Raw genomic sequence first — 18,732 nt, forward strand, 5'->3', positions numbered from 1 at the left:
TATGGAAGCAGACTGCTCTGGCGGAGCTGCTGGTGGGTTTAAACTGCCGATCTTTTGGTTAGCAGCTGAGCGCTTAACCACTGCGCCACCAGGGCTCCTTTAAATAAAATTTATATACAGGCAAATACCCAGAACGGATTACTATGGCGCCTGTCCGTTTGGTTTGTGCTTTGGTGATGTGGTCGTTTATCAGAAGACCCAGGATGGGCAGCTGCGTGAAGCCCTGGGACCCGCTGGATGTCAACAACCCAAGTCCTCCTAAAAGGAGTTCTGCCCGTGAGGCCACTCACCATAATCCTGGAGCCTCTTGGCTACATCCACAGCCTCTATGTTTGCAGACTTTTTGAAGGGTCTTGTGTCCAAAATAAATTCATGAGCCACATAACCTGTTCAGGAAAATTGCTTTAACTCCAGATTAGCATCGGCTTGTTGTTTTACCCAAGGAAATGAATAAATAATTCAGCTTCATATGCTTATCATTGAGGACTGAGAAGCCATGGGCACTTGGTCAGTATATAGTTAGCAATAAAGACTTCTTGTGTTCTTATTACAAGTAACAGTTTTAACAGGTCAAGCCAATGTGTTCCATCCTCAGTCCACAACACACCCATGAGCGAGGAGGCCAATGGGAGGTGGGACTTAAGTGCCAAGAACGTTTGGTGCAGGTTTCCAGAGATCATTTCTGTTCTGAGGACCCCAAATCTACTTGCAGCAGTTAAACATATAATCACAGCCCTAATCCTCTTAGACAAAATATTTCTAGAGCTAAAGATCCACTGACACTGTTTTCACCAATTTACCATCAGCATCAAATAAGTGTTTTTGTGTGTGTGTGTGTGTGTGTGTGTGTGTGTGTTAAGCATCTATCCATAAGACACACAGAATTTTCTGTGATTCTTCAAAGGAGCTTTTGAGATTTTCTTGTCAGGCTGCAGACCGAGAGCTAGGAATGGGCACAACAGGGGTGGTAAGGAGTTCATGGGTGGGGGTCAGTCGGTTTTGTTCTACCATGTATACACAGACAGCCTCATCTGAGCCAGGCAGCCACCTCCCCAGCGTGAGCTACTCACCATCAATCCATCACCAACAATAAACTATCAATTAAGTCCGTGGTTTGCTAATTAGAACAGTCCTGGGGACTTCCCAAATGCCATAGTCCACAGCTGGTGAGAACCCTTCAAGGGAAGTATCTACTCATGGGACAATTATGTAGGCCTTTTTCTTAATATCAGAAGAAAGGCCACTTTTTGCCACATGGACTTCGAAAATGAAGACCGTTCTTAGCAACTAGACTGACATTCCAGAAAATATTGACATCACTCTGAAGGGACACACAGTCACTGGGAAGGGCCCCCGCGGAATCCTGCAACCTTGTGGAGGGACTTTAATCACATCAAGGTAGAACTCAGATTCCTGGGAAAGAAAAAGAAGAGGCTTCGAGTTGACAAGTGGTGGGGAAACAGCAGGAACTGGCTACAGTTCGCACTATCAGTAGTCATGTAGAGAACACGATCAGGGGTGTTACACTGGGCTGCCATCACAAGATGAAGTCTGTGTATGCTCACTTCCCCATCGTCATTCAGGAGAGCAGGTCTCTTGTTGAAATCCGAAACTTCCTGGGTGAAAAATACATCCGCAGAGTTCGGATGAGGTCAGGTGTTACTTGTTCAGTATCTCAAGCCCAGAAAGATGAGTTAATTCTTGAAGGAAACGACACTGAACTTGTATCAAATTCAGCTGCTTTAATTCAGCAAGCCACAGCAGTTAAAAACAAGGATATTCGAAAATTTTGGGGTGGTGTCTATGTCTCTGAAAAAGGAACCGTTCAACAGGCTGATGAGTAAAATGTAAGAGCTGTCCAGTTATGGAAACAAGGCTGGATGATTCCTAAGACCTATGGGTGATATTTCTAAGATGTAGTAATAAAATTTATCTATTCATTTGGGTCTTTTTATTGTTTGAATCTGTATCCTAAATACTACTAAAGATTTGTAGTCTTCAATAAAACTGACTGTGCTTTCCAACTAATGGAGAGTAAGAATTCAGAAATAACCTCAGGTGCTAAGGACACACACACACAAAAAGAAAAAAGGCCAAGTGATCTACTTCTGACAAATCAGCCACTGAAAACACTGTATCACAGTTCTCCTTTGACACACACAGGAAATCGACTCAATGGCAACTGGATTGTCTTCTTAAAGAGTTTTCCTGAGTCTCAGCAAACAGTGAGCACACTTAGAGATAAGCAGGGCAGACAGACCCTCTCCCGCTGGTGAACAAAGTAGCGCTGGTCATTCCTAGTCTGTGGACTGCTGCTTCGTCATGTGATGAATAGATACAAAAGGGCTGGGCTAATTTGAAAATAAAAGTAAGAGAGCTTGAAACTGAATATTTTTAAAACATGCTTCTAAAATGTTGGAGGATAAAAATTTAAGGAGTGTGATTCAACAGTAGAAAGCTGTATTCACAGATAGGTTACGACCGGGGGAAAAAGGTACCTAAAAGAAGGAGTGATCAGCTGGGATGTGCAGGGGGAGAGTTGCAAGATGATTTAAGTCCTCATCAGCTGTCATATCCAGGAACCTTTGTTGTTGTTGAGCATATACACAGCAAAACAGACACCAATTCAACTGTTCCCACATGTACAATTCAGTGACATATATTCAGGAATCTTAAAAGCCCGGCCCTGCTCCCTACTCTGGAAGCCCAGCTTCAATCTCTACCCTTTCTTCTCTGATCATCTGGCTGCTCCCTGAACACTGTGACAGTGTCACGAGGAAGGTGTTACGGGTTGAATTGTGTCTCCCAAAAAGATGTTGAAGTCATAACCTCCAAAGCCTGTGAATGTGGCCTTATTTGGAAATAGAGTCTTTGGAGAAGTAACCAAGATGAGGTCACAGCAAAGTAGGGTGGCCCCTAATCCAATGACTGGTGTCCTTATGAGAAGAGGGAAATTTGGACACAGACCCACAGACATGAAGGCCAAGTGAAAACAGTGGCAGAGATTGGAGTGATGCCTTTACAAGCCAAGGAACGCCAAGGACTGCCAGCTACCACCAGAAGCTGGAAGAGGCAAGGAAAGATCCTCCCATAGAGCCTTCCCAGAAAGCATGGCCCTGCTGACGCCTTTGATTTTGGACTTACAGCCTCCAGAACTGTAAGCGAACAAACTTGCGTGGTTTTAGGTCACTCAGTTTGTGGTCCTCTGTTAATGCAGCCCTCGGAAACTAATACAGAAAGCTAAGGAAGCTCACAGCTGGGTACACGGAGGGAGAGAGGAGGAAGGAGAGAGCCTTCTAGGCAGAGGGTCATCAACAGCTGAACAGCATCATCTACCCAAGCCCAACCCAGCTTTGCTAATCCCCAGCCTTCACCCACAGAGGCCCTATCATCACCAAGTGGTTTGGAAAGAAGTACATTTCCAAATGAGGTTCAGATGTTATTTTCTAAATCCGTATTCTAATGCTTTCAGATTGAAACGGTGGTGGAATTTCAGCATCTTTCTCTACTTGAGCGCTGAGAGGGCTGAAATGTAAACTTGTGGCTGTCAGAGGCCAGATACCAAGATGTTTGTCTTTGTTTGCAGCTTTTAAGGAGAAAGATAGATAGGCAAACCTTCTAGGGCATACGGCGAGTCAGGACAATCTGAAGTAGAAACGGTACACAGTGATGGGCCAAAGTTTTCATCTTCATTGAGTAGGTGCTTCAGCTGGCCCTGACTGACTACAGCTGAAAGTCTGAAAAGCTGTCAAGTCAGGGGAGCAAGGAGAGGAGGAAGTGGGATGATCGAGAAGCAAAATACAAGTGGCTTGGCTGTAGGATTGGAACACCCCCATATGTTAATCACCTTCTGAGGCTGAAGATGACATGGGAACGTGCTCTGGAAAATTAAAAAACAAGAACAGAAACAGTTGCCACTGAGGCAGCTCCTGTCCGGAGGTGAGATGAGAAGGCAGAGAGGGCCAGGAGCTGGTTGAATGGACACAGGAAATCAGGGTGGAAAGGAGGAGTGTGCTGTCACAGTACAGGGAGAGCAATTAGGGTCACATAACAGTATATGTATAAATTTTTGTATGAGAGACTAACCTGAATTGTAAACTTTCACTTAAAGTACAAAAATAAAAATAAAATAAAAAAATAGTTGCCACTGAGCTGACTCTGACTCATGGCGACCCCGTGTGTGTCAGAGTAGAACTGTGCTCCATACGGTTTTCAATGGCTGGTTTTTTAGAAGTAGATTGCCAAGCCTTTCTTCCAAGGTGCCCCTGGGTGGACTTGACCCTCCAACCTTTCAGTTAGCAGCTGAGCCGAGTGTGTTAACCATTTGCAACCCCCCACTGCTCTCCAGGCACCATCCAGGGGCCACCATGAACAGAATCAAAACTGGCTGCTTCCCTGGGGCCCGGCCTCTGGAGAGTCGCTTCCCAGGTCAGGGATTTGAGTGCCCACCCCCTGGGGCCCATGTCCACTTATAAAACAAGGGCCACCAGGAAACCTCTTCAGGGACAAGAATTTCCAGGCAGAGTTGGGTTTGTCTAAAGTAAAAACCGGATGGGCATTTAAGAAACGAAAACAAACCAAACACTGTTGTTATACTAACAAAGTGGTCCATTCCCACTGACAGGAACTCGATTTGGATCAACAGTGAGCTTTGCCTCCCACAAGAGTAGAGGCCCATGAAATTTTTAAAATTCCTCCTTTAAAAATTTAGCATTTCACCTGCAGTAATTCCTTCCTTACAACATCCTAGCAGAATAAACACTATCGCTGCTCCTCCATCCCAGTTCTTGCCCAGCTTCACAAAACCACAAACCTCAACAGTTTAGCTGCTATTGAAGTCTCTCAAAGAAATGGTTTGTGAAGACAAGCCTGGAGTTCATTAAAATGATTGCCTCATAGTCCTCGGTAATCTCAAAGTCTTATTTAGAGCTGGTAAATGTGATTCAAATGAATAACGGCCTTCTAATATTGCCATTCGACATTTTAGAGTCCGTTGTGTTTATGCAGGGACCTCGGCTGTAAGGTGGTGATTTTTTTTTTTTTTAGGCCCTAAAATACTAAACCTCAAATTGTATAATGAATGTGTTTACCAGACCAACTATGAGGCAGTTTTTGGTTTTGTGAACTTTGGGATTGGGTAATAAAGTCTGTAATCACCAATCTATTTCTGCTTGGGAGGAGAAATACTATTCATTATTTAATTCTGGGGTAAAATGCCAAAACAAATGGAAATTTCATCTATCTTTCTGTGCTGCAAATCCCAAGACTGGGGCAGTCTCTGCCTAAAGTGACCACAGAAGTACTAAGCACATGGTTACATTTCTCATCAAAGGAGCTATATTTAAATTAATTAGCGGCTCTTGTAGTTTCTTTAATAACCACTTCAGAAGCCTTTTATTTTGTTGCTTGGAGACATACTGCACACAACTTTCTTTTCTACTCTCTGGGGAAGCTTTCTTAACCAGGGCTTCAGGTTATTTAGTTCTTTTCTATTTTCAAATTCTGGAACCATTCCTTTGGATACATATTTATAAGGCAAAACCAGCCTTTAAATTTAAAACTAGTTGTCGTCAAGCTGAATCCGACTCATGGCCACCCCCAAATGTGTCAGAGTAGAACTGTGCTCCATAGGGTTTTCAGTGGCTGATTTTTTGGAAGTACATCACCGGGCCTTTCTTCCAAGGTGCCTCTGGGTGGACTTGAAGCAGCCGAGCGCGTTAACCATTTGCACCACCCAGGGACACCTCCAAGACGTTGAGTTACTTAAAGTTTCTCCTTCATGCCTTCACACTCAACAGTAACTAAGTCCAGCTGATTTTAATTCTAAATAGTATGTTCATCCCCGCCAATGTCTGAACTATTTTAACAGTCTCTTTAATGAATCCCATCAACCTTTAATGCCCCTGAAACTATTGCCCTGAGATAATCTTTAAACCTTAAACTAAAAATACCTCCTGAAGTTTTCTTTAAACCAAAGAGTAGTTTAGCTTAGTAAAGAATGTCTGCTTGAGCATTGTGCTCTTTTAAAGAATTATTTATATGGGATAAAATTGACAACAGCAACTCGCAAGGTTAGATAGGAAGCGCAGGGGGCCAGGAGTTTATGTTAATGGGGGAGAAACAACTCAGAAAAGCAGGGTGGGAATGGCTGCACAACTTGAAGAATGTAATCGATGTCACTGAATTGTACACGGAGAAACTGTTGAACTGGTGTATGTTGTACTGTGTATATTTCCAACATCAACAACAACAAAAAATTATTTAAAAAAAAAAAAAACTTCTAATGGCTACCTTTTGATTGAAGGATAGAGTCCAGGGCCTTCCAAGACCGTCAAGCCTCCGTGCTGTGTCTTCAACCTCGTCCTCATCTGCGCCCTCTCCTCCTAGCTTATCCTTAAACCCACCTGCACTGCAGCATCCAGATAACTCATCTTCCTCTGACTTGCTCCTGTATCTCTATTCACTCTAGTTCTATCTACTGTTCCTTCTAGGCCCATCTGAAATGGCTCCTCCCAGAAGCCTGTCTCAGCTCTTCTACCCTGCTTCCACAATTCCACAATTTGGGGGCATCCATAGCTCTGTGTTAGGGAATGGGCTCGTGGCATTTATGTCCACATCTCACTGTTGTGTGGGCTCCTTGTTGACATGGGCTGTGTAGACGCAGTGGCCAGCGTAGACTTGCATATGGTGATACCCCTAAAATGTTCACTAAATTGAAGTTATCTCCAATAACTCTACACTTTTGCCTGGTATATGGTAAGACACAGGGTCACCCACCTAGTTCAGAAAACCACATCGACTAGGTCAAATTTGGTTTGGCAGAGAATGAGCCCAGGTGATGGAAGAGAGACTAAAGCTGATACTTGCCTCTTGCACCCCTGAAAAGGACTCTGTAGTGTTTTTCTAATCGTTTGGCCATGTAGTTAGCATTTAATATAGCAATTTCCGTGGCCTGTTTAAGGCCCTTGCCTCCCATCATCTGCAACAGAGAGGAAAAGAGCCATCAGTCATTGAACAAGCAAGCCCAATGATCGAGTCACTCACCCAAGACATCCCCAAATAAATTACCCACAAAGGAAGTCAGCCCCACCATAACTCTGTGGATTGGCCAGGGGTTGAAAATCCTACCAAGGACATCTTCAGTCCTCCCTACACTTCAAGTCATTTTCCGTTTTCTCCTTTGAACAGTCATTTTACATTCCTTATTGCAGTAACAAGGCCTACACCTACAACAGGGCAAAGGTGACAGCTGACCACTGTATTATCTAAAAAGGAAAAGGACTGTTCTTAGATTACACGCATTTTGTTTTTTGTTTTTTTTTTTCACTGTGTATTTGAGATGTCTTGATAATTGCCAGGAATCCCATGGGATCTTGGCCAAAATCCCCACTGAATCAATTCTGTATGGTTTGTCTTCCAATTGTCCATAGTCAAGGCTATTGCTGTTTAACAACTGCCAGGTTCCATCTCACCCTTCTCTGGTGGTTAATAAGTCCCTGTGATCACATGGGATAAACGTCATCCCCAGCAAAGAGCTTAAAATCAAGAGTGCACCAATTTTTATTGCCTAGTTTCTTCCCAGCACACCTCTTGTACAATGCAGCTTCAATATAAATACATATCCAATGCAAAGCACATGGGAAAGCACCAGATAAAACCACCATGATGCCAAGTTCAGTGTAAAGAGAAGACAGGTTGGCCAGGCTGGTCCAAGAACAGTTCCTAGAGTGAGAGCGGGCACTTGAGTGGAGATTCAAAACTGGGTAGAATAGGGAGAGGCAAGGAGAACGAGGAAGACGCTGCAGGTGGGAGAATGGCAAGAAGAAAGGTGTGGAGGGGGAGGCCAGCCTGGGAGTCACTGGAGGGCCAGGTGGGCTGTGCCTACATCTTACAAGACTCAAACCTTCCCTAGGAAGGACTTGAAATGGATTCAGCTGGCCACTGGCCCTTCACCAGTGAGTCAGGGTCATTGAGTAGCTTTTGCCAAATGCTGACGGCTCAAACCCAACTCTGCATCTCAAATTCTCTAGGAGACCTAGACGTGACCGCTTAAAAAATAATTTTCCTAAGGATTCTGTGATGGAGTCCCCGGGTGGTGCAAATAATTAAGCGTGCCACTACTAGCCAAAAGGTTGGTGGTTTGAACCCACCCAGAGGTGCCTCGGAAGATAGGCCTGGCAATATGCTTCTGAAAGGCACAGCCTCGAGAGCTGTCTGGAGCACAGCTCTACTCTGACACACATGGGGTCGCCGTGATTCGCCATCTACTCGATGGCAACTAAAAACAACAACACGGATTCAGTACAGGCCGGTGAGAAGCAGGGGTGAAGACAATGAAAAGTTCAGGGGGGGTGTTTGGGCCTTCAGGGCAAGTCTAGCAGCCGTGTTTGGAGTGTCCCAGATGGACTGCAGCAAGGAGAGAAGAAGCTTGGTCTAGAGTCTAGGTGATAAGTAACAATAGCCCGAAATAAGAGCAGGTCCAAGGTCAGAAGTGGAAATTAAACCCTATTGTTGTTGTTAATCGCCATCCAGTCGATTCCAATGCATGGCGATCCCATCTGTGCTTCACAGGGTTTTCAAGGCTGTGACCATTTGGAAGCAGATCGCCAGGCCTTTCTTCTGAGGAGCCTCTGGGTGGACTCCAACTGCCAACCTTTTGATTAGTAGCTGAGCGCTTAACCATTTGCACCACCCAGGGACTCCGGATTAAACCCTACTTTATTTAGTTTTTTGACTGAAGCTCTGCCTGGTGTCCCTGGCAAATGGCCAAACCAGCTCAGGGCATTTATTTTTCTGTATGTGGGGAAACATCTCCAGTTGAATATGTCTATAACAAATAACCTGGATTTATTGAAACCAAAAGGGAGCTGGGAATTAGATTCTGTTTGCAAAGAAGCAAATCTTCATTATTACTATTTGTGTTGCCACTATTTGCAAAATAACTTAGTGCCATTTTTAAAAAGAGCAGTTCTACTCTGCACACATGGGGCCAAGATGAGTCGGGATCGACTAGGTGACAACTATCAACAACAGTTTCTGAGTCACAGAATTGTTGTTCCAGCTTCCAAGAAAATTTTCATCAAGAATCATAAAGGATAATCCGGAACTAAAGCTACTCCCGGAGGTCATCTTTCAGCCAAATAACCGAGTGACCTATAAGATAAACAGTAATACCCATGAGGATTGTGCTCCTTAGAACAATCAACGATACAAAACCAAATGGGCAACGTTTTCCCAAAAGCAAAGACGAGACGGCAAGGAGGGGCAGGGAAACCGGACGGACGGAAAGGAGAAGGCGAGTGGAAACGGGGAGAGTGCTGACACATTGTGGGGGTAGCAACCAATGTCACACAACAATTTGTGTATGAATTGTTGAATTGGAAACTAATTTGCTGTGTAAACTTTCACCTAAAACACAATAAAATGTTCAATAATAATAATGAATATCACCCATAAGTACTGTGCTCCTTTAAAAAATCGCCTGTTAACCCAGAACTGAAACCATTCCCAAAGCCCACTTTTCAGACAAAGATTGTTGTTGTTGTTAGGTGCCGTCAAGTCAGTTCTGACTCATAGCGACCCTACAGGACAAAGCAGAGCTTCCCCAGAGGGTTTCCAAGGAGCGGCTGGCAGATTTGAACTGCTGACCTTTCTGGTTAGCAGCTGAGCTCTTAACCACTACGCCACTAGATTAGACAGACCTATAGAACAAAAAATAACACACGTGAGGTCAAATATACGAGACCAAATGGGCAGCTCCTGTCCAAAAGCAGGATGAGAAGGCAGGAACGGACAGGAACTGGACAAATGGACACAGGGAACCTGGGGTGGAAAGGGGGAGTGTGCTGTCACATTGTGGGGATTGCAACCAATGTCACAAAACAGTATGTGTATAAATTTCTGAATGAGAAATTAACATGAGCTATATACTTTCACCTGAAGCACAATTGAAAAAAGAAAAAAGATTACAGCCAAGAAAAATAAAAACAACTTTACCTATATGAGACCAAACAGTCAACAATTACTTTCAAAACAAAGAAAAGAGTGTAAGGGGGCAGGGAAACTAGATTAATGGAAGTGAAACAACCAGAAAAGAAATAAGGAGAATGTTCAAGCATTATGAAGAACGTAGCCAATGTCACTGAATAACACGTAGAAATTGTTGAATGGAAATCTAAACTACTGTGTAAACCTTCACCAAAGACACAATAAACTATTATTTAAAAAAAGAATCATAAAGGCCACACTATTCAAGTCAGCCCCAGAGAATCTTCCAGCATGATTTGCATAGCTGAGTTTTGGGGTTTTGTTGCGCCAGAGGCCACCTTCCTTTAATGAGGGGGTCGGACGGCTGCTGGAATTAGCGGCTGAACAAGTATTCCTGTCCAAAGCGTGGTTTTGTCAGCCCTGGAGGCGGGCAGGCCAGTTTGAACCAGAGCTGTATAAAATAAACTCTGGCCCCAAGGCTTTTTGGAGAAAGACAATAGGAAAGAAGCCTGTTCTCCAACAAGGTCTAATTACCCTGGGAAGCACAGTTCCATAAGCCCTAATGGGCAAAGAGGTTTGGGAAACCACCACGTAAGCAAATCTCAGCTATTTCTCATCTTCTCCAGGCCCCCAGGAAATACAAAGCAAAGTGAGATGTGCTCCTGACTTCACCCCAGGATCTCAACCAAGTGTCAGAATGTGCATTGCTGTTTCTTGCAAGAAGCCGTAGAAATCCTACAGGAAACCAAATGACTGGTCAGAATATCCGTATGACTCATGGAACAACTGCACTCTGTCTGAAAAAATGTCTGGCGTGTCATTTCCTCTGATGTTAAACCCACTATGAGAACCTAAACGAAACAGTAATGGGGAAGAGATGGAATGAATTTGAACTCATGTTTTTAGGTAGGGTTCTTCCACCCAAGTCATCAGCGATACAATACTCGTTTCGTCATTTTTAAGCCAGGAGGAAGTCTGCAGTTCCTGTCCCCACCCACACCTCACACCCCAGCCTTGCGCCTACTCCAGGCCTCACCTTGATGTACGCCCAGGAAATAGGCACGATGGAGCTGGAGCCCCACGGGGCCGCGCTCACGGTACCCACAGGCCGCGCGTCCGCATCCGGCTTTGCTGCGATGACGGGATGGCTGGGGAGGAAGGGAGCCAGATGCTTCTTCCTGTGTTTTCATTTAAAGTAGAAATTCGTAAGATGTAAAAGGATCCAGTCCAACTAAACAGGCACGTGCTGGGCCTTCTCGGGAAGCTCTATTCTTAGCAGAGGAACTGACAGAAGGGACTTGACATCTGCTAAGAAGCAGATGTTCCAGAAGTGCACCCCCTCCCGGCACTTTTCCCAGCCACCAGCCTCCCCAGGCTTCCCAAAGCACTGAGCCAGGAAAGGTGTGCAGAGCCCTGGGCTCAAGGTGACAGGAGAGCCCCCCAGCCCCGCCTTCCCACCCTCCTACCCCTCCATCTGGCCCCGCCTGCTCTCCGTCACAGCCCCACTTCCTCTCCATATGAGCCTGCCTCCTCTCCACCACTGCCCCGCCTCCTCTCCACCATAGCTCCATCGCCTCTCCATCACTGTCCTGCCTCCTCTCCATCACACCCCTTCCTCCTCTCCATCACACCCTTCCTCCTCTCCATCACTGTCCCACCTCCTCCTCATCACAGCCCTGCCTCCTCTCCATCTGGCCCCTCCCCTCCTCCATCACAACCCCACCTCCGCTTCACCCAAGCCGTATATCCTGTCCACCCCAAGCCTGCTTCCCGTCTCTCCCACACATTTTTGGTGGACTGAAGAAGCTGCTCTGACCACCATTTTCACAAGGTGATCCAGTTTCGCAGTGTAAACGGGTACTAAGGGCTAGGACATAGTTCTTTAGTCTTATTCTGATTTCATCCAATTTTTTCTAGAAATAAGATTTGTTTCCTCCTTACTTATCTCAGATGTAATAAGAATCAGGCTGCAAAGTGTTCATCACCTTACACCCAACTCACTGTCAGTATAACCATCAGCTGATTAAAAAAACCAGACAGACAGACAAGCTACTTGGAAATCTAAGCTAAAGTCTGAGGTGAAATTCCAGGTGCTAACATTCCAGTTCTGATCCACAATTATCAAATAAAGTTCCCTATACCCATTAATGAAGCCCTGGTGGCATAGTGGTTAAGAGCTACGACTGCTAACCAAAAGGTCGGCAGTTTGAATCCACCAGGCGTCCTTGTAAACTGTATGGGGCGGTTCTACCCTCCTATAGGGTCACTATGAGTCCGAATCGACTCGACAGCAATTTTTTTTTTAAATACCCATTAAAGGAGGATCCCTGGTAGCACAATGGTTAAAGTGCTCGGCTGCCAACGAGAAGATTGGTGGTTCAATTTTTTTCATGGGTCTAAACTAAAAACAAACCCATTGCCATTGAGTCGATTCCAACTCATAGCAACCCTACAGGACAGGGTTTCCAAGGCTGTAATCTTTATGCAAATAGACTGCTACATCTTTCTCCTGTGGAGTGGCTGGTGTGTTCAAATAGCCAACCTTTCGGTTAGCAGCGGAGCACTTAACCACTGTGCCACCAGAGCTAAGGTCCCTGTGAGTGACTGTTAATAAACCTGCTCTGTGTATCCATGACTGGGAGCTCAGTGTGGCCAACCAAACACTGTGATTAATGTAATCAATTCAGACTTCTCTTTGGACCTACCCTACAAGCACCCCTCCCTCAGGCTCACTCCATAGTAAGGTAGCCTTGACATACAGGACCTTGATGGGAGAAAATAGAGTAGCTCTTTCCTTTTCAGTCCCCAAAGCCATCCTGAGCCCATTGCCCAGCACTCACACTCCGATGGGCCCCATGCCAGGGCCGCCTCCTCCATGGGGAATGCAGAAGGTCTTGTGAAGATTTAAGTGTGAGACATCAGACCCAAAGTCTCCAGGACGACAAAGCCCCACCTGTCACAAAGGGAAAGGCCAAAGCAAAAGCCAAGAGCATTGAAGGGCAGTTTGGCGAGAAGGCATGGGATTTGAGGCCACACCTCACATCCCCAGAAGACAGGCAGGCAGCGAACTACGCAGAACCACGTCTGTGACGTTCACAGACACGTTCTCAATACTGGCCGAGATGGGCAGTCGAAACTTGGCATACCAGAGGAAGAGTGGCTTTTGGTTTCTATGGAAATAGCAAGTGACCACATAGCCCAACTTAGACTTTAAAGTACAGATTTGAATATACTTACTCCTCACTTGGCGCCATGGTGGAGCAGTGGTTAAGAGACACAGCTGCTAACCAAAAGGTTGCCAGTTCAAACCCACCAGCTACTCCCTGGAAACCTTATGGGGCAACTCTACTCTGTCTTGTAGGGTCACTATGAGTCGGAATCGACTCAACAGCAACGGGTTTGGTTTTTTTGGTTTACTCCTCACTTATCGACTATCTGGTTATCCAGCATTTCACATTTACAACAATAGTAAAAAATCTGCTATCCCATTATTTTGCACATTAATGACATACTTCTGGCAGTAACGAATGCTGAGGTGCAAGGGAAGAGAAACACTGGCTGTGATGGTTAAGGTTATGTGTCAACATGGCTAGGCCATGATTCTCAGTGGTTTGGTAGTTATGTAATGATGTAATTTGGCAGTTATGTAATGATGTAGTCATCATCCATTTTTTGATCTGATGTGGTCATCCTCCATTTTTGCATAACACCGATTTCACATAACAACCTGGTCTTTGAACTTAACCATGTCAATAAGCGAGGAGTGGGCATGCACCGTCTATTCCTAATTATCCACCCAAGAGGTGAGGAAGTGCCCATAACACAAGGAAGGACCTCCATGCTATTGAAATAGGTAACTTTTTCCCCAGCAGTTCTGCTTCCCCTACCTGTTCACGTTGGGTGTGATGGGCATTATAGCGACAGCCCCTTAGGGTGCACTAGATTAAGGGCTGGAGGGCTGCCAAAGAGGACACTGAATGGAGGGAGAGGAAGCTAGGCTGACAACTTTCCAGAGATGATCCAGATGCCACCATAACACTCAACTGGCATTCCTGCCATGTGAGCATTCAGGCTAATTCTGAACATGGCGAAACATAAAGAATCCATTTATGCTATGGAAGCAACGGACAACCCTTGGACTATGCTTATGAAAGGAACCAGAGAGAGGCAAAGAAAAAGAGAAGAAGTGTGCAATGGTAAAGAATCCAAGAAGTGGAAAAGACCCTCAAAGAGCTTATGACCCTCCTCCTCCAGAGGGTCCTCCACAGCATTTCCTCAGAGGAGCAGTTATAGAGACCCACCAAGTCCTCAGGATCATCCCCTTGGGAATATAACTATTCAGCTCTTTTATAGCTGGTGAAGCTGAAGCAGGTTAAGGGAGTTGTCCAAGGCCACGGGGATCAACATCCACCAGCGGTCAGAACTTGGATGTGAATTCCCTCAGGAGAGCAGTCAGGCAACCTTCCAGAGGGTTGGCACTCCCTGACAATACTGTCCAAGGAAATTCAGCGCACCTCCTGCTTCCATTCAACCTTTATACCTCCTCCTCCCCAGCATCTCCCGTCACTGCCTCTAGGACCTGTACTGCCAGTGAAACTGGAGGGCTTTGTTTGAAACTGGAAATAAAGTCAGCCTCGGTTCTGAATTCACTGTCATGTTTTAAGATGACTGTCAAGAAGTCAAAGGGGAAAAAAAAAGATTTTTTGACTTAACCATTTCTCAGAGGGAACTTGGGGTGCCCCTGCCATGTTTCCCACCTGAGCGTTCATGTTTGCTCCATCTAAGTAGACCTGTCCTCCATGCCGGTGGATCAGGTCACACACATCACTGATGTTCTCTTCAAACACCCCATTGGTGGATGGGTACGTGATCATAATGGCTGCCAGGTTCTCCTTGTGTTTATCCACCTTTGGGATAGAGAAGGGCAGAGAAAAGCAGAGGGAGAGAACGTTTCTTTTCTTGGCCAACGCTTGCTTTTTATTTTAAAGAATTAAGAAAAGATGAAGTCATGGTCTTCTCATTCCTGGAGCTGTCTCAAAGTACAATGACAACCATAAAAGATCCACAGCAATTACCCCCTTCATAAAGTCTTCCCAAGAAATAACACGGTCCTAGGTCTTCGTGGTCAAGACCAAAACGACTGTTCAGAAGATTTTGGATATTTTGGCGCCAAGTCTCTAAGGTGGTTTTCGGTTGGTTTAAGTCATCTCAATAGTTACCTCAGACCTGTTTGTTTTTAGACATGGCCATTCTCACAGTTAATCACTCTCTGCTCATCTTGCCATGCTCACCCCTACCCCTTTCCCTCTCATTCCACTGAAATCAGAATTCCCACAAGGAATGCTCCTGTTCCGTTAAAAATCTCCCTCATTTTTCCTTTTGACAGAAGGCAAGCAAACATAAAGACACATCCCTGTTTTTATGGCCAGTAAGTCAGAGCAGGCTCGTGTGGAAATGAAAAGCAAAAGATTGTATCCTATATTGGAGACAGTTAATAATTACAACTACTGGCCCAGAATATAAGTTCGCAGTCCCCGTGCCTAATAACCCCGACAGAATCGCAATGCTATTCAACTGATTTCCTTCCCTCTTAAGATGCAGCCTCCAGTCCACCGGTGGAAAGCAGATATGGTTGCTAAGCAACCTCTTCCTGGAGGTTGGAAGGTTGGGAGTGGGGGCTGGTGTTTGAGGAAGGAGGATGGGAACGCTGCCCGACATTCAGCAGGTAACGGCTGGGGCAGTCACAGACATTTGCAGAACCTCCATCTGTGTTCTAATTCCCATTACAAGATGAACTATAAGTGTGACTGCCACTTGGATTGTTAATGAGGGAAAGAGCAGAAGGGGAGGGAAGGTTGGGCAGAAAGAGGCAGGGGAGGACCTTCAAGAAAGGCAGGAGTATCCTACCTACCTCCGTGAACAATTTATTTGAATTAGAGGATGGGGATTTCAGTTTAAAGGATCATCCACTTACGGGCAAAGGGAGAGGTAAAGCAGGACTATGGTCAGCTTTATTCGGGACCAAAAATGTGACCACTGATTTTTCTTTATTCTTATAGAGACTGTTAGGTTTGTGATTTTCTGCCATTTTCTCCAGAGCCATTCCCAGGCGTTGCAGTCTTTTCATTAGAATGCACGAGAAGATACGTTGATGTCTTCCACCTGATGCCTGATCCCCATGGCCCCTTCCCAACCCAAACCTTCCCCAGCTGCTAAAGGAAAGCCAGCACGTACCATGGCCTTGAGGTGCGCTGCGTCAATATTCCCGTATTTGTCCACCTCCACCGGCTGAATCTTCATGCCTGCCATGTGGGCACTTGCCGGATTGGTCCCATGTGCTGATTTTGGAATGAGGCAAACCTTAGGAATGGAGAGAGAGGAAGGAAGGAGAAAAAAGTCATCAAAACACTATTCGGCAACCCTGATGCTACATATATACCCAAAAGAAGTAAAAGCAGGAACACAACAGGTACTTGTACGCCAGTGTTCACTGTAGCACTGTTCACAATAGCCAAAAGGTGGAAACAACCTAAATGTCCATCAACAGGTGAATGGATAAATCGTGGTGCTTACATACAATGGAAATTATTCAGACATAAAGAGACATGAACCCTGAGACTGTGGCCCCTGGACACTCTGCTAACCCAGAACTGAAACCATTCCTGAAGCCTACTTTTCAAACAAAGATTAGACAGCCCTATAAAACAAAAAATAGCACACGTGAGGAACACGCTTCTTAGTTCAGTTAAATATATGAGACCAAATGGGCAACTCCTGTCTAAACGTAAGACGAGAAGGCAGGAAGGGACAGGAGCTGGATGAATGGACGCTGGGAACCCGGGGTGAAAAGGGGGAGCGTGCTGGCACGTTGTGGGGATTGCAACCAATGTCACAAAACAAAATGTGTATAAATTTTTGAATGAGAAATTAACTTGAGCTGCAAACTTTCACCTAAAGCACAATAAAATAATTAAAAAAAAAAGAGAGAGAGAATGAAATCCTGACACGTGCTACAACATGGATGAACCTTAAAATCATCACGCTGAGCGAAATTAGTCACAAAAGGACACGCACTGTATGATCTCACTTATATGAGACAAGCAAATATATAGAAACCAAATCTTATTAGTGGTTACCAGGGGTGAGAAGGAGGAGGGAAGGGGGGGCTTTTGCTTGGGGGACACTGAGTTTATATTAACTGTGGTGTAATGATTAGGAAAAAGGCAGGCATAGGGTTTGCACAACATGAAGAGTGTAATCAATGTCATTGTGATTGTATGTGTAGAAACTGTTGAACTGGCAAATGTTTTGTTACGTATATTTTCACTACAATTTATAAAACAGTCTATTTCGTAGTGACAAAAAGGTTCTACGACATAATTGGAGCACAAATTAAATAGGTGCTACATGCTTTTATTTAAGCTGACAAAATTTATTATTACTCTTGTTGCAAAACTGTGTCCAAAAGAGGAGATTCCATTAATCCCCAAATATTGTTCCCTAGAAACTTTCAGATATCCACAGTCCCTTAGCCCAGCACACCAAAAATAGGCCTGTGCTTATTCTAACCTGGACTCAGTTATAGCACAGAGGAAGTGCCTTACAAGACCAGAGATTGGAAGGCGAGCTCTAGGACTTAAATGCCCACATCAGAGCTTCAGTGCTCTGCTCAGCTTCCCCAGGAGAGGTGATAATGGTGGGCATAAGTCCAGTGCTACCTCTGGGCAATGGATTGTTAACTGGCATGAGAATCATAAACTAAGCACAATCAAGCCCTGTCCTCTACTCACACGACTCTGGCATATGTATAAATGAATGTCTAGAGTCCAGAGGAGGAGTTCCTGGGTGGTGCAGATGATTAACGAGCTCAGCTGCTAACCAAAAGGCTGGAGGTTCAGGTCCACCCAGAGGTGCCTTGGGAGAAAGTCCTGGTGATCTATTTCTGAAAAATCAGCCATTGAAAACCCTATGGAGCACTGTTCTACTCTGACACACATGGAGTCGCCGTGAGTTAGCATCGACTCAATGGTAAATGGTATTGGTACTGGTAGAGCACACAGGGTCCGAAGGAACTCAGAAAAAGAAGATGTTGCTTCAATTTGAGAAATCAAAGGAAACCATCTCAGCAGCTGCAGCCTAAGCTGGATACTAAAGATGAGTTGAATTCTTATGGAAGGTAGGTGGTGGATGCAATGTTAGAACTCCCAGATTTAAATCATTTTCATTTCTTTCCAACAGTCACGTGAGTGCATGCAAACACACACGTTCTGGCAGGTCCAATGATGCGCCTCTATGGGAAAGTATATTACCAAGTTTCCCCAACAGAAAACAAGAGAAGCAATGATTACCCTGAAAATAATCCTTCTACTTTTTATTCCAGAACAATATTGCAACCTCTTGAAGAGAAGTGGATGGGCATTACAAAAATGGGCTTATAAAGGGAATACTTAGCTTCCAGCTGTTTCCTCAAAAACAGTGAAATAGTCCACTTAAGAAAAACACAAGGGTGTGGAAAGAGAACTTGAACCAGAGGCAAACATGGAATTGCTTTGACACGCACTCTTCTGCTGACTAGAGGTTTGTCCTCTCGTGAATGACTATTAGTCTCGTGCCAGTTACACTGTGTTGTCCTCAAATCACTTTTCTTGTCCTCAAATCATTTTTCTTCCCTTTTTGTATTTAAAAAATTTTTTTTTCTAGTTTTCTCAGCGCCAAAGCTGGAGTCATCTGTCTTCTGTAAAGCTT

General features: G+C 44.9%; 1 protein-coding gene and 1 pseudogene across 1 annotated transcript in view; one reads left to right on the top strand and one right to left on the bottom strand.

Moving 5' to 3' along the window:
* Window positions 1–18,732, bottom strand: part of GLDC (glycine decarboxylase) — a gene marked incomplete at its 5' end in the record, with an annotated part of 94,253 nt that overhangs the window by 6,351 nt on the left and 69,170 nt on the right. Inside the window, 6 exons of the mRNA XM_004373544.2 lie at window positions 291–386; window positions 6,868–6,979; window positions 11,024–11,165; window positions 12,828–12,940; window positions 14,745–14,894; window positions 16,222–16,347. Of these exons, the coding sequence (XP_004373601.1) occupies window positions 291–386; window positions 6,868–6,979; window positions 11,024–11,165; window positions 12,828–12,940; window positions 14,745–14,894; window positions 16,222–16,347 (739 nt within the window). The remainder of the gene's footprint in view (window positions 1–290; window positions 387–6,867; window positions 6,980–11,023; window positions 11,166–12,827; window positions 12,941–14,744; window positions 14,895–16,221; window positions 16,348–18,732) is intronic.
* Window positions 1,268–2,661, top strand: LOC111820066 (60S ribosomal protein L9 pseudogene; annotated as a pseudogene).

This window comes from Trichechus manatus, unplaced genomic scaffold, assembly GCF_000243295.1.
Source record: "Trichechus manatus latirostris isolate Lorelei unplaced genomic scaffold, TriManLat1.0 scaffold00025, whole genome shotgun sequence".
NCBI lineage: Eukaryota > Metazoa > Chordata > Mammalia > Sirenia > Trichechidae > Trichechus > Trichechus manatus.